At 39.2% G+C, this 26,819-nt stretch overlaps 1 protein-coding gene across 3 annotated transcripts in view; it reads left to right on the forward strand.

Moving 5' to 3' along the window:
- LOC149441980 (leukocyte elastase inhibitor-like) overlaps positions 1-26,819 on the forward strand; it is an 81,079-nt gene that overhangs the window by 50,104 nt on the left and 4,156 nt on the right. For all 3 annotated transcript variants that reach the window (XM_089656673.1, XM_089656674.1, XM_089656675.1), the window contains exons 3-7: positions 10,953-11,015; positions 14,638-14,775; positions 15,759-15,876; positions 21,296-21,438; positions 21,545-21,712. In XM_089656673.1, the coding sequence (XP_089512799.1) occupies positions 10,953-11,015; positions 14,638-14,775; positions 15,759-15,876; positions 21,296-21,438; positions 21,545-21,712 (630 nt within the window). The remainder of the gene's footprint in view (positions 1-10,952; positions 11,016-14,637; positions 14,776-15,758; positions 15,877-21,295; positions 21,439-21,544; positions 21,713-26,819) is intronic.

The raw sequence follows: 26,819 nt of genomic DNA on the forward strand, positions 1-26,819 counted from the left end.
TTTCAGACTGATGTCAGATACCCAAAATCTATTGACACAGGTCCATACAGTAATGATATATTTCCCCAAAACCTACGTATTTTACATTGAATAAAAGAACCCCTGCGCTTAGATGACCCTAATGTAAAAGCTGCTAACACCTACTATGTACCAATATAACATAAACTAAAAAAAAAACTATAAAATTGGTGCAGCGCTACTAATAAAATACATATGAAGCAAATAAACCAACACAAGTGAATCAACCCCCTTAGTGACAGCATAAATCAATCACTGGTGTCAAGGTGCAATTGACACACACTTAGTAAGTGACTAAGGGGTGATAAAAAGTCCAATATGAGCACACAGGTGAGGAACTCTTCACACGTGGATGTGTCATACGTGCCACAGGAATCCCAAAACAATCTGAGTGCCCCCTCACCTCCTTGCAATGACCTCAAGGGCCAACCAGCTTTCAAAAGATAGTCAGGCAATCCCCTGTTGATCCCTTCAGTATGACCGGAATGATGGTAACTTTAGCCAGACCTCTTCCACCGCTCTACCGACACCACTATCTTCCACTCAGAGACATAAACCAAACAGGCTCCATAGTGCAATATATCCAATTTAATTAAATAAAAACACAAATACCCACTTACATGTAGGCAAACGATCATACACAGTAATCGGCTGTCCTCCTGACATGCGGCTTCATGGAGTCCCAATATGGCGCGGACGCCGGAAGTGACGTCACCGCGTCCCGGAATAGACAATGAACGTACCAACGCGTTACGTCACGAATAACACGTGACTTCATCAGGGTGAACGCCCATAGTCCCACTCATCGCTTATATTGGCTGCCTGGGTGTCAATCAGCTTAAGAGACAACCCCCGGCGGCCATATTCTTGAAGTCTCGACCCATGCAGACACTCCCATTTAGTCCCAATGGGACTGATCACAACCATTAATATATTATATAGGAAGACAAATATCGGTGGTTTTATTAACAATTAAAACCCACCCAACATCCACAACCCCTAAATGGAATAAATCGGGGCATGATAGACCAGTAAATATATGATTCAAATGAATTAAAATATGTAATAAATTAAAATAAAATAAAAATACATATATCCATATATACATAAAATATATAAAATATATATAAAATATATGTATACGCCTGTAATTCAACTCCATGTAAACACTCCATGTCTTGAGTATACATTCAAAAACCTACCAAAAATACATATATCATATTATATCATAATAGCCAGATAGATCAAATACAGTTATATATAAAAGACAAAATGTTAAAATCATTTTCAAAAATCACTTATAAAACAATTCAGGTCGAATTCAATGTTCAGACCTTTGGGAGCTTGTGTATGCATTGTGTATATCCACCGCGACTCGGCCTTACTAAGAGACCGCACCTTGTGACTCCCCCTCCAATGGCTCTTATATTTTTCAATACCCCAAAAAATTAAAGACGAGGGGTCTTTATTGTGACACAAAGAAAAATGCTTTGAAACGCTGTGTTTTGGATAACCCTTTTTTATATTCTGAATATGCTCTCCAATTCTTTTCCACATGGGTCTTTTAGTTCTGCCTATGTATTGCAACCCACACTGGCATTGCAACCCATAGACCACCCCTTCTGTCCTACATGTTATAAAATCACGAATCTCATATCTTGTACCATCCACCTTGGACTCAAAAAATTTCCTTTTTTTATTTTTCCCTTTAGTTTCCTTACACGCACGACATGATCTACAGGGAAAAAACCCATTTTGGTCCAGAAAGGTGACCCGTTTATCTTTACTTGGGGGATCTACAACGTTTTTTACTAACCTGGTCCTTAAGGTCGGTGCCTTTCTATAAATAAAACGCGGTTTCTCAAAAATTATATTACTCAGACTAGGGTCTACCCTTAAGATAGGCCAATGTTTTCTAAAAAATTTTTCGATCATTTTATAATGTGTATTAAAATCCATAATAATTGGGACCTGATCCACACTGTCCCTACTATTGGCCATCTCAGTTTTCTTCCCCTTGTCTTTTAATAACATTTCTCTCTCCATATTTTCAACTACATTCATTTTATTAACAATATGCTCTCTTGTATAACCTTTTGAGATAAATCTTTCCCCTATCATCCCCACTTGTTCCTTATAGTCCTCTATTTTGGTGCAATTTCTCCTGAGCCGTATAAACTGGCCCTTCGGAATATTAAATAGCCAGGAAGGGTAATGACAGCTGTCACTTGGAATGTATCCATTCCTATCTACATTTTTGAAAAAAGTTTTAGTGACCACAGCACCTTGTTGTATCCCTATATTCAGATCTAAAAAATTTATATTGGAGTTACTATATTCCCATGTCAACTTGATGTTTTTGTCGTTATTATTAAGTTTATTGCAAAAGGCCAATAGGGAATTGGCATCCCCCTTCCATATTATGAACACGTCATCAATATAACGTTTAAATACCAGGAGCTCTTTAGGGGTTTGTTGGTAAATGACCTCTTCCTCCCAGAGGGCCATGAACAAATTGGCCACACTGGGGGCAAACCTCGCTCCCATAGCAACCCCTTTTACTTGTTTATAAAACTTATGTTCGTACCAAAAATAATTGTGCGATAAGCAGAAATCTAAACATTCTATCAAAAATTTCCTTTGCTTCCACTTAATGTCACTAAATTCTCGTAGGGCCCATTCTACTGACTTGATAGCTTCTTCATGTCCAATAATCGTGTACAAAGAAGCAACATCCGCACTCGCAAGATATATATCACCATGATCTTTATCCTTAATTTCATGGAGGACCTGAATAAGGTGCTTTGTGTCTCGTAAATATGACCTTGATTTTTTTACAAGGGGTTGGAGAAAGATATCAATATACTGGCCCAACCTGGCCAAAATTGATTGAATCCCATTCACAATTGGTCTCCCAGGCGGACAGACCGGATCCTTGTGTAATTTCGGAATGGTATAAATTATCGGAATCCTACACGATTCGGGGATCAAAAACTTGGACTCCTTTTTGTCAAGTATTTTTTTATCGGTACCTTTCTTAATCAATTTCCCCAGCTCTTTCTTATAAATAAAGGTAGGATCTTTAGAAAGCACTTGGTACGTGGTGGAATCTTTCAGCTGCCCTTCTAGCTCTGTACGATAATACTCCTTAGTCATCACCACTATACCTCCCCCCTTATCCGCCGGTCTAATTACTAGATTATCCCTTTTGGAGAGACTTTTAATTCCTATATTAATACCCATGTTGTACCCAACTTTGGGGATAGTTAATTGTTCTAGATCAGAAACGACCATTTTCTTAAAAGTTTCTATCTGGCTATTACTGGAAACTTGTGGGTTAAACAACGATTTGTTTTTTAAATTAGAATGGGCAAACTCATTATTCGGTTTCGCAACACTTGATTGAGTTTTTGGTAGGCCCAAAAAATACTTTTTGATGTTCAACCTCCTAATAAATTTCTGAATGTCTACATATACATCAAATTTTGTTACTGGTTTTGGAGGGGCATATTTGAGACCCTTATCTAGGACCTGTAATTCCTCTTTAGTAAGAGGTACCCCACTCAAATTGAAAACCCCCTCTCCTAATTTTCTCTTTTCCTTTTGCTTCTTCCTCCCGGCTCTACACCCTCTCCTCTTGGGGGGCTCCTCCTTCTTTCCATTTCTAAACTCCTCTCCCTCCACCTTCTCTCTAAAAAATCTTGCTCAGAGTACCCGTAATTCAGTGGTTCATATTTATTATATACAGGTACGGGACTCCTTCCTCTGTTAGGCGGGTAAGGGTTCCCTCTTTCCTGATAATACTCCCTAGGTGTTCTGTTCCCTTGTGTCCTATAGTCATCCCTATAGGGAAATTCTGGTCTATTATAATAGTCTTCCCTAGGATAATAATTGGGTCCGTTTCTTTGATAATGATTAGGCCTATATGGGTAGGGTTTCCATCCCTTCCCTTTACCACCTCCCTTAGATTTCTTTTGGGGTTTTTTTTGCAATAAACTTAATAATAACGACAAAAACATCAAGTTGACATGGGAATATAGTAACTCCAATATAAATTTTTTAGATCTGAATATAGGGATACAACAAGGTGCTGTGGTCACTAAAACTTTTTTCAAAAATGTAGATAGGAATGGATACATTCCAAGTGACAGCTGTCATTACCCTTCCTGGCTATTTAATATTCCGAAGGGCCAGTTTATACGGCTCAGGAGAAATTGCACCAAAATAGAGGACTATAAGGAACAAGTGGGGATGATAGGGGAAAGATTTATCTCAAAAGGTTATACAAGAGAGCATATTGTTAATAAAATGAATGTAGTTGAAAATATGGAGAGAGAAATGTTATTAAAAGACAAGGGGAAGAAAACTGAGATGGCCAATAGTAGGGACAGTGTGGATCAGGTCCCAATTATTATGGATTTTAATACACATTATAAAATGATCGAAAAATTTTTTAGAAAACATTGGCCTATCTTAAGGGTAGACCCTAGTCTGAGTAATATAATTTTTGAGAAACCGCGTTTTATTTATAGAAAGGCACCGACCTTAAGGACCAGGTTAGTAAAAAACGTTGTAGATCCCCCAAGTAAAGATAAACGGGTCACCTTTCTGGACCAAAATGGGTTTTTTCCCTGTAGATCATGTCGTGCGTGTAAGGAAACTAAAGGGAAAAATAAAAAAAGGAAATTTTTTGAGTCCAAGGTGGATGGTACAAGATATGAGATTCGTGATTTTATAACATGTAGGACAGAAGGGGTGGTCTATGGGTTGCAATGCCAGTGTGGGTTGCAATACATAGGCAGAACTAAAAGACCCATGTGGAAAAGAATTGGAGAGCATATTCAGAATATAAAAAAGGGTTATCCAAAACACAGCGTTTCAAAGCATTTTTCTTTGTGTCACAATAAAGACCCCTCGTCTTTAATTTTTTGGGGTATTGAAAAATATAAGAGCCATTGGAGGGGGAGTCACAAGGTGCGGTCTCTTAGTAAGGCCGAGTCGCGGTGGATATACACAATGCATACACAAGCTCCCAAAGGTCTGAACATTGAATTCGACCTGAATTGTTTTATAAGTGATTTTTGAAAATGATTTTAACATTTTGTCTTTTATATATAACTGTATTTGATCTATCTGGCTATTATGATATAATATGATATATGTATTTTTGGTAGGTTTTTGAATGTATACTCAAGACATGGAGTGTTTACATGGAGTTGAATTACAGGCGTATACATATATTTTATATATATTTTATATATTTTATGTATATATGGATATATGTATTTTTATTTTATTTTAATTTATTACATATTTTAATTCATTTGAATCATATATTTACTGGTCTATCATGCCCCGATTTATTCCATTTAGGGGTTGTGGATGTTGGGTGGGTTTTAATTGTTAATAAAACCACCGATATTTGTCTTCCTATATAATATATTAATGGTTGTGATCAGTCCCATTGGGACTAAATGGGAGTGTCTGCATGGGTCGAGACTTCAAGAATATGGCCGCCGGGGGTTGTCTCTTAAGCTGATTGACACCCAGGCAGCCAATATAAGCGGTGAGTGGGACTATGGGCGTTCACCCTGATGAAGTCACGTGTTATTCGTGACGTAACGCGTTGGTACGTTCATTGTCTATTCCGGGACGCGGTGACGTCACTTCCGGCGTCCGCGCCATATTGGGACTCCATGAAGCCGCATGTCAGGAGGACAGCCGATTACTGTGTATGATCGTTTGCCTACATGTAAGTGGGTATTTGTGTTTTTATTTAATTAAATTGGATATATTGCACTATGGAGCCTGTTTGGTTTATGTCTCTGAGTGGAAGATAGTGGTGTCGGTAGAGCGGTGGAAGAGGTCTGGCTAAAGTTACCATCATTCCGGTCATACTGAAGGGATCAACAGGGGATTGCCTGACTATCTTTTGAAAGCTGGTTGGCCCTTGAGGTCATTGCAAGGAGGTGAGGGGGCACTCAGATTGTTTTGGGATTCCTGTGGCACGTATGACACATCCACGTGTGACGAGTTCCTCACCTGTGTGCTCATATTGGACTTTTTATCACCCCTTAGTCACTTACTAAGTGTGTGTCAATTGCACCTTGACACCAGTGATTGATTTATGCTGTCACTAAGGGGGTTGATTCACTTGTGTTGGTTTATTTGCTTCATATGTATTTTATTAGTAGCGCTGCACCAATTTTATAGTTTTTTTTTTTAGTTTATGTTATATTAGTACATAGTAGGTGTTAGCAGCTTTTACATTAGGGTCATCTAAGCGCAGGGGTTCTTTTATTCATTTTTTCACATACAGTTGGTACCTGGTATTCCCCAGCAGCTAAGATGGAAGTTTTCCAATTTATTGAAAATAGATCCCTAGATTTGGAGGATATTTTCAAACATACAGCTACTGGAAAAAATTGTGATCTAGATTCCCATTATAGGAAATTGGGCCATCTCATGGAAAAGAAAGTGGCTATATGGTGGGATATGGTCACTTATGAAAGGTATTTAAAAGAAAAATTGATCCCGAGGAGACTTAGATGGGATATACCCATCGCAGATGGTCTTGTAGATGAGGATTCTGTTAGTGAATGGTTTGAATTTTTCCATATGAAAGGGCTGGAGTTGGTACAATTCCTATTAAAAAGAAAACAAAAGAAAATGAGGAATCTGGAATCACAAATTAAAGAAATAAGAGATGCTATTGAGCCATTTAAAGATTCGTCTGAAATGGCAGAACTTACAAAAAGGCTAAATAAAGATCTTGAGAAGTTGGATCAAGAAATAAAATATAGAAAAGGCAAGAAATACCAGCGTGATTATCATGATTTTAAAAAAGATCAAGTGTTCAAATGGCAATCTTCGGTTAATGACATTGAGAATGCATCGGTCAATACCACCCCTGTTAAAGTGAAAATGGAGACACCGAAAAAGTCTACGTTAAATTATGAGGGTATGAATAGGAATTTCAATAACTATACACCTAGACATCCCACACCAAACAATGGGTGGAGACCACCAAATAGAGGACCACCCCAAAAGAAATCTAAGGGAGGTGGTAAAGGGAAGGGATGGAAACCCTACCCATATAGGCCTAATCATTATCAAAGAAACGGACCCAATTATTATCCTAGGGAAGACTATTATAATAGACCAGAATTTCCCTATAGGGATGACTATAGGACACAAGGGAACAGAACACCTAGGGAGTATTATCAGGAAAGAGGGAACCCTTACCCGCCTAACAGAGGAAGGAGTCCCGTACCTGTATATAATAAATATGAACCACTGAATTACGGGTACTCTGAGCAAGATTTTTTAGAGAGAAGGTGGAGGGAGAGGAGTTTAGAAATGGAAAGAAGGAGGAGCCCCCCAAGAGGAGAGGGTGTAGAGCCGGGAGGAAGAAGCAAAAGGAAAAGAGAAAATTAGGAGAGGGGGTTTTCAATTTGAGTGGGGTACCTCTTACTAAAGAGGAATTACAGGTCCTAGATAAGGGTCTCAAATATGCCCCTCCAAAACCAGTAACAAAATTTGATGTATATGTAGACATTCAGAAATTTATTAGGAGGTTGAACATCAAAAAGTATTTTTTGGGCCTACCAAAAACTCAATCAAGTGTTGCGAAACCGAATAATGAGTTTGCCCATTCTAATTTAAAAAACAAATCGTTGTTTAACCCACAAGTTTCCAGTAATAGCCAGATAGAAACTTTTAAGAAAATGGTCGTTTCTGATCTAGAACAATTAACTATCCCCAAAGTTGGGTACAACATGGGTATTAATATAGGAATTAAAAGTCTCTCCAAAAGGGATAATCTAGTAATTAGACCGGCGGATAAGGGGGGAGGTATAGTGGTGATGACTAAGGAGTATTATCGTACAGAGCTAGAAGGGCAGCTGAAAGATTCCACCACGTACCAAGTGCTTTCTAAAGATCCTACCTTTATTTATAAGAAAGAGCTGGGGAAATTGATTAAGAAAGGTACCGATAAAAAAATACTTGACAAAAAGGAGTCCAAGTTTTTGATCCCCGAATCGTGTAGGATTCCGATAATTTATACCATTCCGAAATTACACAAGGATCCGGTCTGTCCGCCGGGGAGACCAATTGTGAATGGGATTCAATCAATTTTGGCCAGGTTGGGCCAGTATATTGATATCTTTCTCCAACCCCTTGTAAAAAAATCAAGGTCATATTTACGAGACACAAAGCACCTTATTCAGGTCCTCCATGAAATTAAGGATAAAGATCATGGTGATATATATCTTGCGAGTGCGGATGTTGCTTCTTTGTACACGATTATTGGACATGAAGAAGCTATCAAGTCAGTAGAATGGGCCCTACGAGAATTTAGTGACATTAAGTGGAAGCAAAGGAAATTTTTGATAGAATGTTTAGATTTCTGCTTATCGCACAATTATTTTTGGTACGAACATAAGTTTTATAAACAAGTAAAAGGGGTTGCTATGGGAGCGAGGTTTGCCCCCAGTGTGGCCAATTTGTTCATGGCCCTCTGGGAGGAAGAGGTCATTTACCAACAAACCCCTAAAGAGCTCCTGGTATTTAAACGTTATATTGATGACGTGTTCATAATATGGAAGGGGGATGCCAATTCCCTATTGGCCTTTTGCAATAAACTTAATAATAACGACAAAAACATCAAGTTGACATGGGAATATAGTAACTCCAATATAAATTTTTTAGATCTGAATATAGGGATACAACAAGGTGCTGTGGTCACTAAAACTTTTTTCAAAAATGTAGATAGGAATGGATACATTCCAAGTGACAGCTGTCATTACCCTTCCTGGCTATTTAATATTCCGAAGGGCCAGTTTATACGGCTCAGGAGAAATTGCACCAAAATAGAGGACTATAAGGAACAAGTGGGGATGATAGGGGAAAGATTTATCTCAAAAGGTTATACAAGAGAGCATATTGTTAATAAAATGAATGTAGTTGAAAATATGGAGAGAGAAATGTTATTAAAAGACAAGGGGAAGAAAACTGAGATGGCCAATAGTAGGGACAGTGTGGATCAGGTCCCAATTATTATGGATTTTAATACACATTATAAAATGATCGAAAATTTTTTAGAAAACATTGGCCTATCTTAAGGGTAGACCCTAGTCTGAGTAATATAATTTTTGAGAAACCGCGTTTTATTTATAGAAAGGCACCGACCTTAAGGACCAGGTTAGTAAAAAACGTTGTAGATCCCCCAAGTAAAGATAAACGGGTCACCTTTCTGGACCAAAATGGGTTTTTTCCCTGTAGATCATGTCGTGCGTGTAAGGAAACTAAAGGGAAAAATAAAAAAAGGAAATTTTTTGAGTCCAAGGTGGATGGTACAAGATATGAGATTCGTGATTTTATAACATGTAGGACAGAAGGGGTGGTCTATGGGTTGCAATGCCAGTGTGGGTTGCAATACATAGGCAGAACTAAAAGACCCATGTGGAAAAGAATTGGAGAGCATATTCAGAATATAAAAAAGGGTTATCCAAAACACAGCGTTTCAAAGCATTTTTCTTTGTGTCACAATAAAGACCCCTCGTCTTTAATTTTTTGGGGTATTGAAAAATATAAGAGCCATTGGAGGGGGAGTCACAAGGTGCGGTCTCTTAGTAAGGCCGAGTCGCGGTGGATATACACAATGCATACACAAGCTCCCAAAGGTCTGAACATTGAATTCGACCTGAATTGTTTTATAAGTGATTTTTGAAAATGATTTTAACATTTTGTCTTTTATATATAACTGTATTTGATCTATCTGGCTATTATGATATAATATGATATATGTATTTTTGGTAGGTTTTTGAATGTATACTCAAGACATGGAGTGTTTACATGGAGTTGAATTACAGGCGTATACATATATTTTATATATATTTTATATATTTTATGTATATATGGATATATGTATTTTTATTTTATTTTAATTTATTACATATTTTAATTCATTTGAATCATATATTTACTGGTCTATCATGCCCCGATTTATTCCATTTAGGGGTTGTGGATGTTGGGTGGGTTTTAATTGTTAATAAAACCACCGATATTTGTCTTCCTATATAATATATTAATGGTTGTGATCAGTCCCATTGGGACTAAATGGGAGTGTCTGCATGGGTCGAGACTTCAAGAATATGGCCGCCGGGGGTTGTCTCTTAAGCTGATTGACACCCAGGCAGCCAATATAAGCGATGAGTGGGACTATGGGCGTTCACCCTGATGAAGTCACGTGTTATTCGTGACGTAACGCGTTGGTACGTTCATTGTCTATTCCGGGACGCGGTGACGTCACTTCCGGCGTCCGCGCCATATTGGGACTCCATGAAGCCGCATGTCAGGAGGACAGCCGATTACTGTGTATGATCGTTTGCCTACATGTAAGTGGGTATTTGTGTTTTTATTTAATTAAATTGGATATATTGCACTATGGAGCCTGTTTGGTTTATGTCTCTGAGTGGAAGATAGTGGTGTCGGTAGAGCGGTGGAAGAGGTCTGGCTAAAGTTACCATCATTCCGGTCATACTGAAGGGATCAACAGGGGATTGCCTGACTATCTTTTGAAAGCTGGTTGGCCCTTGAGGTCATTGCAAGGAGGTGAGGGGGCACTCAGATTGTTTTGGGATTCCTGTGGCACGTATGACACATCCACGTGTGAAGAGTTTCTCACCTGTGTGCTCATATTGGACTTTTTATCACCCCTTAGTCACTTACTAAGTGTGTGTCAATTGCACCTTGACACCAGTGATTGATTTATGCTGTCACTAAGGGGGTTGATTCATTTGTGTTGGTTTATTTGCTTCATATGTATTTTATTAGTAGCACTGCACCAATTTTATAGTTTTTTTTTTTACATATTTTACATTATTCTTACTTTTCTGCATCAAACTGATCTAATGTATTTGTCTATATAGGTTTTAAACTTCAAGAAATCTACAGAGAAAAAAACATGTTCACTATCACAGACAAAGCTACAAGTAAAGTACCCAAATCCTCATGTACATTTCTGTTGTGGTATTAGACAGCTAGGTGTATCCGTGACATAATTGCTCACCTCGCAGCATTGTTGTGGTGTACAGCAGTAGCAGGTAGCCAAGTCATACTTGCTTAAATAGAAGCACTAAAAAAAATGGATGTACTGTGCTAGCCAGAAGTATATACCCAATTTGACGACATGAAATGTATTGCTGAAGTGATACCCTGTAGTGGCAAACTAAAAATATTTAAAAACACAAACTTTTTAAAAACAAGATAACTTTTTCATACAGTATACACTGGCCACTTTATTAGGTACACCTGTTCAATTGCATGGTAACAAATTGCTAATCAGCCAATCACATGGCAGAAACTCAATGCATTTAGGCATCTAGACGTGGTGAAGACAACTTCCTGAAGTTCAAACCGGGCATCAGAATGGGGAAGAAAAGGGATTTAAGTAACTTTGAACGTGGCATGGTTGTTGCTGCAAGATGGGCTGGCCTGGGATTTTCAAGCACAACCATCTCTAGGGTTTTAAGAAAATGGTCAGAAAAAGAGAAAATATCCAGTGAGTAGCAGTTGTGTGGACGAAAATGCCTTGTTGATGTCAGAGGAGAATGGGCATTCTAATTCAGCTGTGACATTCGAATGGTAAGGTCAGAATATGGCATAAACAACATGAAAGCATGGATCCATCCTGTCTTGTATCAACAGTTCAGGCTGGTGGTGGTGGTGTAATGGTGTGGGGCAGGGGCGGACTGACAACTCATGGGGCCCCCGGGCAATAGGGGATCATGGGGCCCCTGTGTCCTTGCCCAAACTCAAAAAAGCCTATGAACAAGGTACCAGGGGCATCTCATGGGGCCCCCTACTGACCCCGGGCCCTCAGGCAGTGCCCGAGTTTCCAAATGGTCAGTCCGCCCCTGGTGTGGGGGATATTTTCTTGGCACAGGCAAAGGTGTACTTAATAAAGTGGCCGGTGAATGTATGGTGACAGATAAATGCTAAGGTTGCAGAGTACAATGAGACTATACACAGGACTATACAAATATCAGTTAGAAATTATTACATTTCATTTACAGAAAAAAAAGAATATTGTGTTAATTTTTTTTTGAGATTTCAAAAAAAGAGGCTCTACTGTATATGTAATCAAAGAACTTGTATATCTCCTTACTCATGTCTCCTATCACCATATTGTAGATATTGGCACTGCAAAAAATCAATCACATATCACAAATATAGCATCATGTAATGGGAATAGTAAATGTGATATCAATGGAGGGAGACCTGAAGATCATCAAATGTTTTGGTGACATGAAAATAAACTTTTTTTTAATTAATTCTTTATTTCAAATGTAAGTAAAAATTATATACAAATTGGACAAAGAATAAATAGAAATAATACAAACATAATAAGGAAGGAAACTCTCCCTTTGAAGAAAGCTCTTCCTTTACATAATAGACAGAATTACTTTACATGTTACAGTGTCGATATTATGTGACTTGTGCCCACATGGAAGAAAAATATATTTGAAATATATTTTAAAAATATTCTTCCCAAATATATTGCTATAGATTTGAAATGCTATAATTCTGGCTATATATATATATATATATATATATATATATATATATATATATATATATATATGTATATATGTATACGCATTTGAACATGCAGTGTGTATATATATATATATACACACTGCATGTTGAAATGCGTTTTTATTACAAAAATATTATGAAAAATATTTTTAAAAATACATTTCAAATATACTGTATGTCTTTAAACATACAAATCTACATTTTTGGAATGCATTTACAAATTAATGTAAAAATATATGTTAAAACTACTTTTTCATATGTTACAAAAAATCTGAAGAATATATTTTTAAAAATATATATTTTTCAAATATATTCTTCAGAGAATATAACCTCTCACAGCGGGTATGCTTGGAGGTGGGGCCTAAACTACTGGATAATGTGAAATTTGGGTTTGAAGAGGAACAGGGTAGCAAACGTAGATCCTTGGATTATGGAGAACTAGAGAGGCGACCCAAGAGAAATAGAAGAAAGAGGAGATATTTAAAAAAACACACACACATGCAGGGAGACAGGAAAAGCAGGGAACAAGATGGGGAAGCAGGAACTAAGCATAAGTATTCTTACTAATGATAGATATGTGTGCTCATCTTAAGATGGAGGATGAGTTAATTTCACAGTGCATCCGATCTGGTGAGACCAGGCCTTTCTATCAGCAGAAACGCAGTATGTAATGGCAAGTTGTGCTTGGGTGTGCTGGGGGGTCCATTGTTGTTTGCTGCAGGGAGGTCTATTGTTGCTGGTGGAAATCTATTGTTGCCTGGGGGGGAGGCTCAATTGTTGCTGGAAGGGATCTACTGTTGAGGTCTATTGTTGCTGGCAGTTGAAGGACTTGTTGTATCTGGTTGCTGGGAAATGTGATGTTGCTGGCAGGGGTCTGTAGTTGGTGGAGGGGTATTTTGTTGCAGGAGGGCCTGTTGCTGGCTGCAGGAAATGTTTTGCTGCTTTTCTTGTTATCATTAACAAATTCCTAACAAATTACTTAGCACTACAAAATGATACTCGGTTCTACAGTATATGCTCTTAAAGGGATCAAGGGACAGCACTCAGAGGTGGGTAGGGGGCAGAGACAAGGGTGACTTGGAGGGGGGAAGTACCTGCTCCCTGAGAAAAAAAAGCCCTGTATATGACAATAACCGTCTCCAGCAGTATGAAGGCAGTAGCCAATAAAATCAATAGAAAAATTGCCCATCTCTCTCACTATGTCTGCTGGTATTCACACCATGACCATATGGGGGTTACGGGGAGTCATCAGGGAGATCATAAAGGTCCCAATTATTTCCTTAAATGTGAGAGGAGGATAGAGCACTTAAATGGTAGAACAATGTATTGGCAAGGCTGGGACAGCCACATAGAGTGAGTATTTTCCAAGTAATATTGGCATACAAGATCTGCTCAAACTTGTCAAGCTTCTCCCAAGAGCTCCGTGAAAGTGACATAATGGTAGAAACCTTTGATGGTAAAAGTTATATAAAAGCTGAAATTTAGCCACAAAAAAACCCCAAACATTCTCTAAAGCTTTAGTGAGCTTTCTTACTTGTAATGAAGAATGTCCCAAGTCGTACAGGCAGATGGATCCTGTAAAAATCTTCACTGAAATTTGGAATTAGAGAATGGATGCCCCATTCTCTCCCTGTAACTGAACTTCTAGTGCTACGGGGGTGAAAGTGCATAGTAGCTACACTGAAAACGAAAAAGTCAGTGCACTCAATCTACAGCCACTGCGCCGGTCACACTTACAGGCACATGGTTGAGGATTTTTTTTTTAAACACACTTTATTTTCAGATTTATTACCAACATACAATAAAGGTTATGCAATATCTGTATTATTGTAGTTTCATCTTGATAGCCAATAATAACTTCAGAAAAGTTATTATGAAAGAGTATTTAATGAATATATTATTTAATCTGTGTATAGTTCTTTAATGATTGGTACAATGTGTTGTTCACCTAACAAGTGGATGAAAGCAAACTAAAGCAAAATATGTAATATATGAAACTAACAACTCTGTCCACAGAATCCAGGTGCTGTACACATACAAAATATCCCCGTAGCTTTTGAAGAGCTTTTTTCAAAAGTCAATAAATCAAGCAAAAAATATATTTTGAAATCTGCAAACAGGCTATACAGCGAAAAGAGCTTCCATATTGTTCAGGTAAGGAATTTTAAGACTACAACTTCACATGCAAATCCTAAACTAATATCCACGCATAGGGCATATTCTTCTAAATCTCGAAACACTGCCAAGGGCTTTAACTGAATTAATAAAAGGGGAAGATGTATGTATAAGACTGTATTGTTGTGTAATTAGCCTGCTGGGACCATCAATTCATGTAACATCATCAATGAAACTGGCTTTTAATCTGAGAGCATACCAAAATTAAAGCAAGACTGTGAGCCCATTTGGAAATGGTTTTATGTACACTGCATAGCACTGTGTAACATGGTATGCTATATAAATGGGAAAGAAATAAAGTAATTTTTTAATAGTTTGGGATAGAAAAGGAAAGCTTTTTACATGCTGTCAGTTGTTATTACTGTTGGCGTCCCCATAGGAAAATTTTAGTTCTTTTCCTGCTCCTGGTGCCACCAGTAATTATTATTTTTATTATACAGTATTTATAAAGCGCCAACAGTTCGCTCAGCGCTGTACATTACAAAGGGGGAACAGAATATGCGACAGTAGAGTAACAATACAATGCAAAACACGAGGGGTTCGAGGGCCCTGCTTTTTCGAGCTTACAATCTAGGAGATTGGGACAGGAAATGAAGCAGCATCTCCTCAAACACAGCAAAACAAAAAAATGACATGGGATTTAACCCTCCTTGAAGATGCATGTGTTGCTTTGCGCTCATTTCTGTCCTTTGTGGCACCAGTCACCAGAGTAGGAAATAAGATGCTATCTTACCAATTGGGTCAAATCAGCAATAAAATCCAAAGACTTCATGAAGTTGAGTCTTCATTGTCACTCGTTTTCTTTTCCAATGTCTCTTACTTTATGTGCAGTAGAGCAACACAGTGATTGTTCATAAAGCTCGACTTTAGTAACAGAACTAAAGAAGAGCTATCAGAACAGTGACTTGGTGGCTCTACTGTCATCAGAGAGCTACATTTGATATTTTTTTCTTTTATCATAGCAATATTCTCAACTAATTAAGAAACATTTTCGTGCTGAAATACAATCTGTGGATTTTGCTCATCATGCGGAAGATGTCAGGAAGAAGATTAATACTTGGGTGGAGGAGCAGACAGAGAGTAAGTGACTTCATTCTATAATATTTTATAGGAAAAAATTAGTAGGTAAGCGGTATATAAATCTCTTTCAGATGGGCGTGTTTATTTCTGAATCCTACAGGGTAGTTTTATCATTTGGGATAGTTAGTGCCAGAATTCTGTTATACCCAAAAGAAGTTATTTCAATCAAAAACCACCTCCAAAGAATACAACTAAAACTCCCCCACAACACAAACACCCTCCCCTGAAGATGTGACAAATAATATATTTGAAAGTGTTGACAAAACAGAATTAAGCAACAACAGTGAAGTCCATCAATTAGTCCATCAACTATTACCCCTAACTACCCCAATTCATCACAGTGAAAAATAGTTCAAACTGTTCAAAATTCTTCCAGCGATCTCCCCGATGCATATACCTCAAAAAAAAGAGAATATCACATAGTGCATTATCTTTTATAAACATAAATTCAATTCAACCCATGCAATTTATGCAGTGAATAATTGTGAAACAAATAGTGAAAAATTGTGAAAAAACATGAAATAATCTGTGAAAAACACTGTGTATGTGAATCACTCTTCAGTGCCACAAACAAATTGCAAACTGGTGTGCACTTCTACTTATAGTAAGGATACCCTTACCAACACTCCAAATAACGCTTGCCTATAGTGATCCAACAGCTTTCCCAGGAATAAGTCATCTCCACACTCCTCCCTGGATTCCTTAATCACAATGATCCCAATATCTCCAAGCGCTTCACTCCATCCAGAGACAAAACATGAGGGACATGATAGTGTAATACCGCCAATCACATGATAAAATGACCTTTATTCAAACTGCTTACATCAAATAGCCTTTTAAAATCGCTTAATCATAGTAAAGAGACCTCACAGCCCTCCAGGAAAACGTCCAGGTACTCCAGATACGATTGTTTCCTTTCTCCAAAATGGCCGCCGGTCAACTTCCGGTTCCGGTGTACGTCTTGACGTCACTTCCCATCGACCTAATCATAAGGGGTCAAGTATGATTAAGTCGATGGGAAGTGACGTACACCGGAACCGGAAGTTGACCGGCGGCCATTTTGGAGACCTTCCAACCCGATATTTTCGGTTCTGTATATAGCAAACACCTCACTGTAAGTCGCACGATGTCAAAGCCGGGTTTGATGTGACCGGGGTGTAATTGCAGTGTTGGCACTTTGCGATAAATAAGTGGGTTTTGGGTTGAGGTTTGGGCACGCGGTCTCTGACAGGCTCTAGGCCACTGATGGCAAACATTTTAAAGATACATAAAAACCCACTTTTGGTGCCTGCAACAGTTTCCAAATAAGTTAAATTTACAGTTTTTCAGAGCAGTACTGAAAGTGATATTTATAGGCACATTGTCTGATCTATGTTTCCCTTCTACTTATTCATGTGATGTGTGATGTCAATTAAAACTGAACTTCAGGCAGATATAAAAGACACAAATTATTGCACCTCTGAACTCATTAATACATCATTAAATGTATTTTTTAAATGCAAGTCGTGTAGATATCTGCAATTAACCTAGTATCAGCCTATTGCAGCCCCTGTGCAGCAAAGCTCAGACTAGCAAAGGGAAAAACTGCACAATCAGCTAATCAGGCATGTTGCGGTGCAAGGGGCATGCTGATAAGAGGAGAGAGCAGAGTGACAGAGTTGAGCTCACTTGTCTGCTGTTTCCCTTTTCACAGTCAAGTCACAGGCTGGGAAGGGAGCAAGACCTATTAGTGAAATTGACTGCAGCAGAAAAAAAATCAAGTCTCCTGCCCTGTCATACAGTGTTGTGCTGTGTGGCAGGGCTATGCAATTTACAGGAATGCATGGGCAGCAATACCAATTCTTTGAGGGATAAAACAGATTTTCTACAATATGCCATTTCAGTTTGAACAGAAATGACCAGCAGTTTTATATTTGGCAAGTTGCACCTGGAATTCCATTCTTTGCCCAGAGCTCAACCTTAACCAAGCACAGATACATTGTGCAGTGACACTCACTGGCCATTATCACCTTCACAGCTGATGCCCTCTGCAGTATTGTTAGTTGTGGAGCAGTAAAATGTAAAGGAAAGGTTAGCATCAAAAGCATTTATTTGCAGTCTTAGAAATAACATTATCTACAATGCATTTGTAGCGCTACCCCGAAGGGGCTGCTGGTAACAACTGTTTTTTCCCTAAAAATACAGAAGCTACCCATCCCCGCAAGCACCGGTCCATTCACACTAGTTCCAATAACACAGTCTAGGGGATGTCTTTTTAAGATTTATTGCTTGAAGAAACTTAAGCAGGAGAGGGCATGGGATACTCTATGAAGAATAACACAAACACATAGCAATTAGAGGACAACCTTCTCTAGAAGTAAATTTGAATGTTGGACAGTCTAAACCACCACAGCTGAAGACCATGAGATAATTTTCTTAACAGGTTAAGACATCACAGACCATGAGGCAAGTGTCTGAGCAGTCTAAGGCCTAACAGCTGAAGACCATGAGGCAAGTTTCTTTGGCATCTGGTTATCTGGTGCCTATGCACAACTACTAGTAGCCAACGTAATTTCCAGAACACTGAACAGTCACAGGGATCAATTTAGAGTCACAAGTCCCCAAGATAGCTGCCATCTTCCAGCTTTCCCTGGACATAGTCCAGTGGATGAGACAGTCCTTCTCCAGACCAGATCCCTTATGATGAGGTCTTGCAATCAGCTTCTAGGAAGGTCCATCCAGACCCTCAACCCTGACACCTCTAGAGCAGAGGCCTCTAGAACAGTTGCATAGTCCATGGGCTGCCTGAGGGCACCAGCCCCTAAGGCTAGGTTCACACTTATGCAGGTTGCGGTTGAGCCGTTACTACATTGCGCTTTGCACCTGCATTTTTTCCATATTTTTGATGCATTTTCAGAATTTTTTTTTCATTTTTTTAAATTTTTCTTGTTGCTAGATGGATTTAAAACGCAAAATGCATAAAAAATGCAGCAAAAACACAGCAAAAATGCAATCCATGCTTTTCTGCAGCCTTTCCATTGAAGTCTATAGAACCAAAAACCCAACTTTTTGCATTCAAAAACATCCCTGACCCTTTCCAAAAAACGCACCGAGTGAAAACGCACAGATGTGAACATGTCCTACAGGAAATCATGTTAAATGGACTGTACTGCGTTTCTGCAGAAAACACTTAGGTGGGAACCTAGGGTAAGACTCTGCAACGCTCCTGGGGAGAGAGGAATCCCAAAATTCCAGCCTGTGAAACCCTTAAAGTGATATTAAAGGCGATGTTAAAAAAAAAAAAGCAAAAAAAAATGTCATATCTGCCTGCTCTGTGCAATAGTTTTGCACAGAGCAGCCCTGATCTTTCTCTTTTTGGGTCACCCAGTGGAGCTCCTGGCCCCTCCCTCCTGCTTAGTGCCCCCAGAGTAATCAGCTTGCTGTGGGAGCACCCAAGCAGGCTCGCTCCCAAACTGCTGCTCTGCATGTCCATTCATACAGAGCTGCGGCTCGGCCCTGTCCCCTCTCTGTTCTCATTGGCTGGCTGTAATTGACAGCAGCAGGAGCCAATGAGGAGGTAGAGTCCCCAGAGAGCTGAGGCTCTAGATTGCGATAGGGTGAGGTAAGTATTGGGGGGCTGCTGTACTCAAGTTTTTTACCTTCATGCATAAAATGCATGAAGGTGAAATACCTTGAGCCTTTACAACCACTTTAACAGACTAGGACAAACTATGGCTACTCCCTTGATTGTAGAAGGAGCCAAACACTAAATTTACCTAGCATCCAACACTAGGAGGGTGCTACGCGTTTAATAGCAATGTGATTGGGTATGGGAAAACAGAAAATAAAATACTATTCTGGGTGCTATTTTTGCTAAATGCCTCAGTTTATAATTAGATTTTGTTATCCACAAGCTTTGTTGCGGTTGATACAAAATTTAGCCTCACTTAAAAATATTATGTAGGCATTAGGGCAGGTGCTGATGGTTGTTTAGGACTATTGCAGTTTAAGGAAATGTATCTGCCAGCCATAATTAAGCAGATCCCCTGGTGCAGGTAACTTTAGGTAACCTTTTTCACCCCTGACTACCCTATCTAAAGCCTAAGCAGTTGAATAAATTATACCTAAATATAAAGTTTAAGTCTTTATAAAATTATATCTTTTTACAACTTAATAGAAGCTATGTTTCATCCTAGTGCACATCCTACCCACCACCACCCCCCCTGCATTTCCTCTTGCTTCCATTCACTCATTTTAAAGGAAACTTGGTATAAAGGAAACTTTATAAAGGAAACTTTTTTATATCAAAATGACACTAAGATCTGGTTTAAAAAATACATTCTATTCAAGTATGTATTCTTAATTCAAAAGGTGCCTCCAATTGCTCTCAGCCTCCTCCAAATTCCTGTTTTTTTGTTGCTGTGATGCGACTTCCACTTAGAGGATGGCTACATTCTTTCTCCATGGTCCCACTCCACCCTCTTTTGTTTGTTCCCAAAATGGACTAAGGACTACGGAATTTTTTGTGTGCATAGAGCAGCACACACAACCTCACCTAAAATGCAATGTTTGTTCCACACAAATGTAAGTGTGGAGGAAAAAAGAGAAGTTCAGGAGCTCCCACTGGATGTTACACGAAGGCACAAAAGCACAGTAAGAAAAAATAATGAAAAATGGTTTACAGGACCATTAGGTAGAGGATATGTATATCTTATTTTTTAAGAATCAAAGTGCTGAGCAAACTGTTGGCGCTATATAAATCCTGTATAATAATAATAATAATTAAAAAATAATAATCCTTTAGCTTCACTTTAATCAATGACACTGGAAAGGTCCATGGGGGTGGTCCTTATGAAAATTTTTCAATGGGGCTATATGGTGTGTAGTTACACTCCTGACCGCTGACTTGAAAATGAAGAAAAAAAAAAGAAAGAAGATTTTAAGTAGAGATACACTTTGATCATACAAAAAGCAACATGTTTACACTTTTACTGTACTGCTTATGTAGGTAGCAGTCCTAATGCTGAAACACACCATTTCTATAGGATTGGTTATCTGGGAAAGTTACTGTCAATACAGAATTTACATGATTTTCATGGAAATGAATGATTTCAGGCTAATGGTGTAGGACCATGGGCGGACTGACCATTTGGAAACTCGGACACTGCCCGAAGGCACGGGGTCAGTAGGGGGCCCCATGAGATGCCCCTGGAACCTTTTTAATAGGCTGTTTTGAGTTTTGGCAATGACACAGGGGCCCCATGATCCCCTATGGCCCGGGGGCCCCATGAGTTGTTAGTCCACCTCTGTGTAGGACAACCAGTAACCATACATGGATTCTTACATAGTACAATGCATAGATTTTTCTGTGTTTAAGGTATCTGTTTAGTAAATTGTAAAGTCCAGCATTGCTTTTTTTGTTTTTTTCTTTACCTATAAGGAAAAATAAAGGATCTTTTGCCTCAAAGCTCAGTTGACTCACTAACAAAGTTAGTCCTGGTGAACGCACTCTATTTTAAAGGAAACTGGAATCATAAATTTCCTGAAGAAAACACAGAACAAAGACCATTCAGGCTGAGCAAGGTTTGGAAGTATTATAATACAGATATGTGTGTTGTATACATTGTGTGTGAATACATGAAATCATATGGATGTCCCATCTTTATAAATATCTCTTTTCTTTTTATAGACAACAACTAAAACAGTACCAATGATGTTTCAGAGAAACAGATTTAATATGTTCCACATTGAAGAGCTTGAGATAAAGGTGCTTGAACTTCCTTATGTTGATAATGAACTAAGCATGATAATATTGCTGCCAGATGACATTAAGGACAACACTACTGGACTGGAACAGGTGAGATCTTAATATTTAGATATTTACATGTTCATGAATACTGTGCCACTCTTGTACAGATCTCCAGCTCCAGTGTTCAGTGTGTATTGCATGCTACTGAGTTTTAGAAAAAGAGTTTTTAGAAAAAGAGCAATAGTGTGCAATAGTCCAGCCCAACCCATTGTATGGTCAGATTTATGCAATGTACACAAGGAATATAATGAAAACTTTTTGAGATGGGTTATGGCATACAAGTCTTTTTTTTAAAAAAAAGGTAATTATATCAGTATATACGTAGTACTAAAAAGAAACATAAAGTGATATTAATCTTCAACATCCTTTTTCATAAACTCATACTGATTCGGTTTGACCTTTAACAAGGGTGTACATACATACATACTGTATATACATTCAAATACTGTCATTTTGACATACCGGGGCATTAGCTGAGCTTCCTGCGCCTGCATGATAATGTTGTAGGAGACTGGCAAGAGTGGCATGCTCCACAATAACTAAGCAAATAGACCGGTTTCTCATCTATCTGTGCCAGTTTCTATGCCAGAATGAAATAGAAACTAGTGCAGGTCTGCCCCTAATTAAAAGGGGGTATGTATCAGTTTTCAATATAGACTGGAGCATGCAGGAGACATCAGAGCATGCGGCTCCAGCTTTCAGATTATTTGTGCTGCCTGGCATGTTCTCTGCTTGTACCTCTTTGCTCGCACCACTCTTTGTAAAAGTGATTATAAACCCTCTGACTTTTTTTGTTAAAAATTACAAACATGGTATACATACCTGCTCTGTGCAAATGGCCCCAATCCTCCTCTTCTGGGGTCCCCCGCTGGCGCTACAGGCTCCACCTCTTCAGTGTGTGCCAACATAGGACGCAGATTCATATGAGGACACTCATGCAGGCTCAATCTATAGACACAGACAGTGCAGCTGGGGCCAGCTCCCCATTCCTTCATCACAGAATTTTATTGACAGCAGCAGGAGCCAATGGTTCCCACTGCTATCAATCTGCTGTGAGGAGAGAGAGAGAGAGCAGAGAGCAGGAGATCAAGTTCAGGCAAGTATAAAAGGGGGGGTGGTTGTATTGAGACCTTGAGCACAGAAGGTAAAAAAAACCTAAAGCCTACTCGCTCACACTTCTGCTCCAACTGCCTAGGTGATCTGAAGTAAAAGTTCTCTGCCCCCCCCATCTTCCTCACAGTATTCTGGGACATGTGACATGTGAAGAAACTGGGAACAACAACAACTCAGCCATGAAGCGGTAGGCCTTGTAAAATGACAGAGCAGGGTCCGCGCATGCTGAAGCACACAAGGCGTAGAAGTCGCCAACTGTCTGCAGGGTCAATAGCTAAAGACCTCCAAACTTTATGTGGCCTTCAGATTAGCACAACAGTGCATAGAGAGCTTCACGGAATGGGATTTAATGGCTGAGCAGCTGCATCGAAGCCTTACAACACCAAGTGCAATGCAAAGCGTCAGATGTAGTGGTGTAAAGCACGCCACCACTAGACTCTAGAACAGTGGAGACGTGTTCTCTGGAGTGACGAATCACACTAGCAATCCTATGGACGTGTCTGGATTTGGTGGCTGTCAGGAGAACGGTACTTGCCTGACTGCATTGTGCCAAGTGTAAAGTTTGGTGGAGGAGGGATTATGGTGTGGGGTTGTTTCTCAGGGGTGGGCTTGGCCCCTTAGTTCCAGTGAAAGGAACTCTTAAGGTGTACGCATACCAAGACATTTTGGACAAATTTCATGCTCCCAACTTTGTGGGAACAGTTTAGGGATGGCCCCTTCCTGTTCCAACATGACTGCGCACCAGTGCACAAAGCAAGGTCCATAAAGACATGGATGAGCGAGTTTGGGGTGGAGGAACTTGACTGGCCTGCACAGAGTCCTGACCTCAACCCAATAGAACACCTTTGGGGTGAATTAGAACCAGAGACTGCGAGCCAGACCTTCTTGTCCAACATCAGTGCCTGACCTCACAAATGTGCTTCTAGAAGAATGGTCAAACATTCCCATAGACACACTCCTAAACCTTGTGGACAGCCTTCCCAGAAGAGTTGAAGCTGTTATAGCTGCGAAGGGTGGGCCAACTCAATATTGAACCCTACGGACTAAGACTGGGATGCCATTAAAGTCCCTGTGCGTGTAAAGGCAGGCATCCCGATACCTTTGGCAATATAGTGTAGTCTAACCCTCACTTCTCAAAGAGGACGTGAAGGTAAATTGGTGAAAGGGACACAAACAGAAATACCATTTTTATCTCTGCCTGTGCTGCTGTTGGAGAGTTTCCCTACTTTCCTTTCAGGTAACACATTAGCAGGACAGGAGGTAAGGGCAATTCTCTCTAATATAGCCCCTGGTAGCAGTGAAAATCTGATTAAGGTTCTAACTATCCATTAACTTACCAAAAATTAAAAATAAAAAAATTTTGACTGGACATACACTTTAAATATGAATTTCAAACACATGTACTATGTAACATAGTACAGATTTTCACTGCTACCAGGAGCTATATTAGAGAGAATTGCCCTTATCTCCTGTCCTGCTAATGTGTTACCTGAATGGAAAGTAGGGGAACTCTCCAAGAGCAGCAAAGACAGAGATAAAAATGATATTTCTGTTTGTGTCCCTTTCACCAATTCTATCCAGCCAGCAGGTGGAGCATTAGGCTCCTATTTGAATTTACATATTTCCCTTCCACATTTTTTTTCTCATCTATGTTCCAGTCAAAAGATTTTCTTTTACTTTCTGTCATGTAGATAGAAGAGCAAGTGAGAGGAAATCCCCTGTTAGACAGCTGTCAACAGAAGAAGCACCCATTTTGGAAGATTTACCCTCTATTCCTGTTCGTAGCCTCCCTGGCGGTATTCCCGAGTGTAGCTCGGGGTAAAGTTTCAGTACCACAAGCAGTAACCCCGAGCTACACTCGGGCTTACCATGCGGCGCTGCTCCAGGATCTGTTCTTCTCTTACCTTGTCCTTCGCTCCCACGATGTCCCTCCTGCAGTGTCTCCGGCAATGTTCTCCGGCAGATGCTGGCATCTGTCTTCTGGGTTCCGTCCCCTGCGAGCGTCGGGAACGGCGGGAAATTTGAAAATGACAAAAAGTGACATTCACTAAATACACTAAAATCACATAGTAATACATTACTGTATCAAACCATTTCACATACATTTTGTCCCGAGTGCTTTGTCCGGCGCCCTGCCTGCATTTTTACTGTTCTTTCTGCCTGGAAACTGAGAAACGTCCATGGCGTCCAAAAAGCGTCCCTTTAGGTCAAAATCAGTTTTAGACCAGCTAGAGAACAGCGATAGTAAATCAGAACCACTTGCAGACTTGAGTGATAATGATTCGTGGGGAAAATAGTCATCAGACACTGAAAACGATTTTGGGACTTTGCTCAGTGATGTGCGAACTTGGCGCTATATTTCAAATTTCAGTGTTTTTGGTTTTATTATATTATTGAATTAAATTTTTTATTATTATATTATTATTTTTTATGATTATTTATTAAATTAGAATTTATGATATCGTGTTTCAAATTTTATCATACCCGGGATGTTTACTAGACTCTTGTTCGGACAGATTTCAGGGAGTTATTCCTAAAAATTACAGCCTACAATAAAAAAAATACATATTTCCATGCAAAAAAATGTACCGCTTTGAGCACAGAAATACTGACATAATCAGACCGCTAGGGAGGTTAAGACAGTTCAGTGGTCACCAGGAGAGTGCATGTTCTTAATGGGGATGCATAAACAAAAAACAGAGGTAATAACACCTTACCACTCTACCCAAAATAAAAAAAGGTTTGGGTTTTAGGTACACTAGTATTATGATGAAACTTGTAAGTGAATCTAAGGGCAGTATCCAGAATATTTAGCATGCTGAGGTGTGAAATTATTATACAGGATATATATACAGTGCCAACAGTTTGCACAGCGCTTTACAATATAAGGGAGACAGTACAATTACAATACAGCTCAATACAGAAGGAATAGAAGGGCCCTGCTCATGGATATTACAATCTACAAGAAAGGGAGGTGATACAAAAGGTGATAGCTGTGGGGGATGATCTGATGGAGGTGACAGTTCTTAGGTGGAGGTGGTAATTGAGTTATTCAGCCTTAGGCTTCATGAGCACAAGTGCATTTGCCAGTACAGCATTAAAGTAAAAACAAGCACGTTTCAGTACAGACGTACCTCGGTTTACAAATTTAATTTGTTCTCTGGAAATTTCGTATTGCGAAAAATTCGTAAACCAAAATGCGGTTTCCTATAGGAATGCATTGAAAACCAATTAATCCATTACGGAGGTCTGAAAAAAGTTTAAAAAAAAGTATTTTATCTGTTCAAAACTCTTTATAAAGTGCACTTTAAAGGCATAAATACTGTACAGGAACATGATTAAAATTAATTTGTAAATGCATTGAAAACCAAATAATCCCTTCCGGAGGTCAGAAAAAAGTAAACAAAAAGTCTTATCTGTTCAAAACTCTTTATAAAGTGCACTTTAAAGGTACGGGGCCGGCGCTATAAACCTTCCAGGCTTGATGCATCCTGGGGAAACTTGCTTCGTATTGCGAAACAAAATTTGTAAGCTGAGGCATTTTCAATGGATTTTCATTCGTAAACCGAAAATTAGGTTAACCGAGGCGTTCGTAAAACGAGGTATGCCTGTACCTGTAAGCCAGCAGCTTGTCAAACACAATGACAGGCTGAAATACACCCTGAACACAGCCGAAGTCAAAGCATGTTTCAGTCTGTCATTGATTTTCACAGGCTGCTGACAGTAGGCTGTACACACCACCTGTGCCCCCCAGCTGCCAAAGTATACCCAGTGTGTACACTGTAGAGGTGCAAATTCACCTATGTGCATGAGCTCCTAGTTTTACCTCTCATAAAATTGGCCATGAAAAAGTTCACAAACATAAGGAATTGCATAGGTGTAGAATCAGTATTTTTAAAGTGAGAGGGATATTTAAATATGAAAAGAATCTATTTCTCATTGACTGGTATTTTGTCTTATGAATCGATATCCAGCCTCTACCTCACAAACCTTAAAAGACATCTCAAGGAACTCCCCAATGACTATATCTCAAGTCAGAAGT

This window comes from Staurois parvus, unplaced genomic scaffold, assembly GCF_062004578.1.
Source record: "Staurois parvus isolate SC_StPar_1 unplaced genomic scaffold, SC_StPar_1.0 ptg000928l, whole genome shotgun sequence".
Taxonomy (NCBI): domain Eukaryota; kingdom Metazoa; phylum Chordata; class Amphibia; order Anura; family Ranidae; genus Staurois; species Staurois parvus.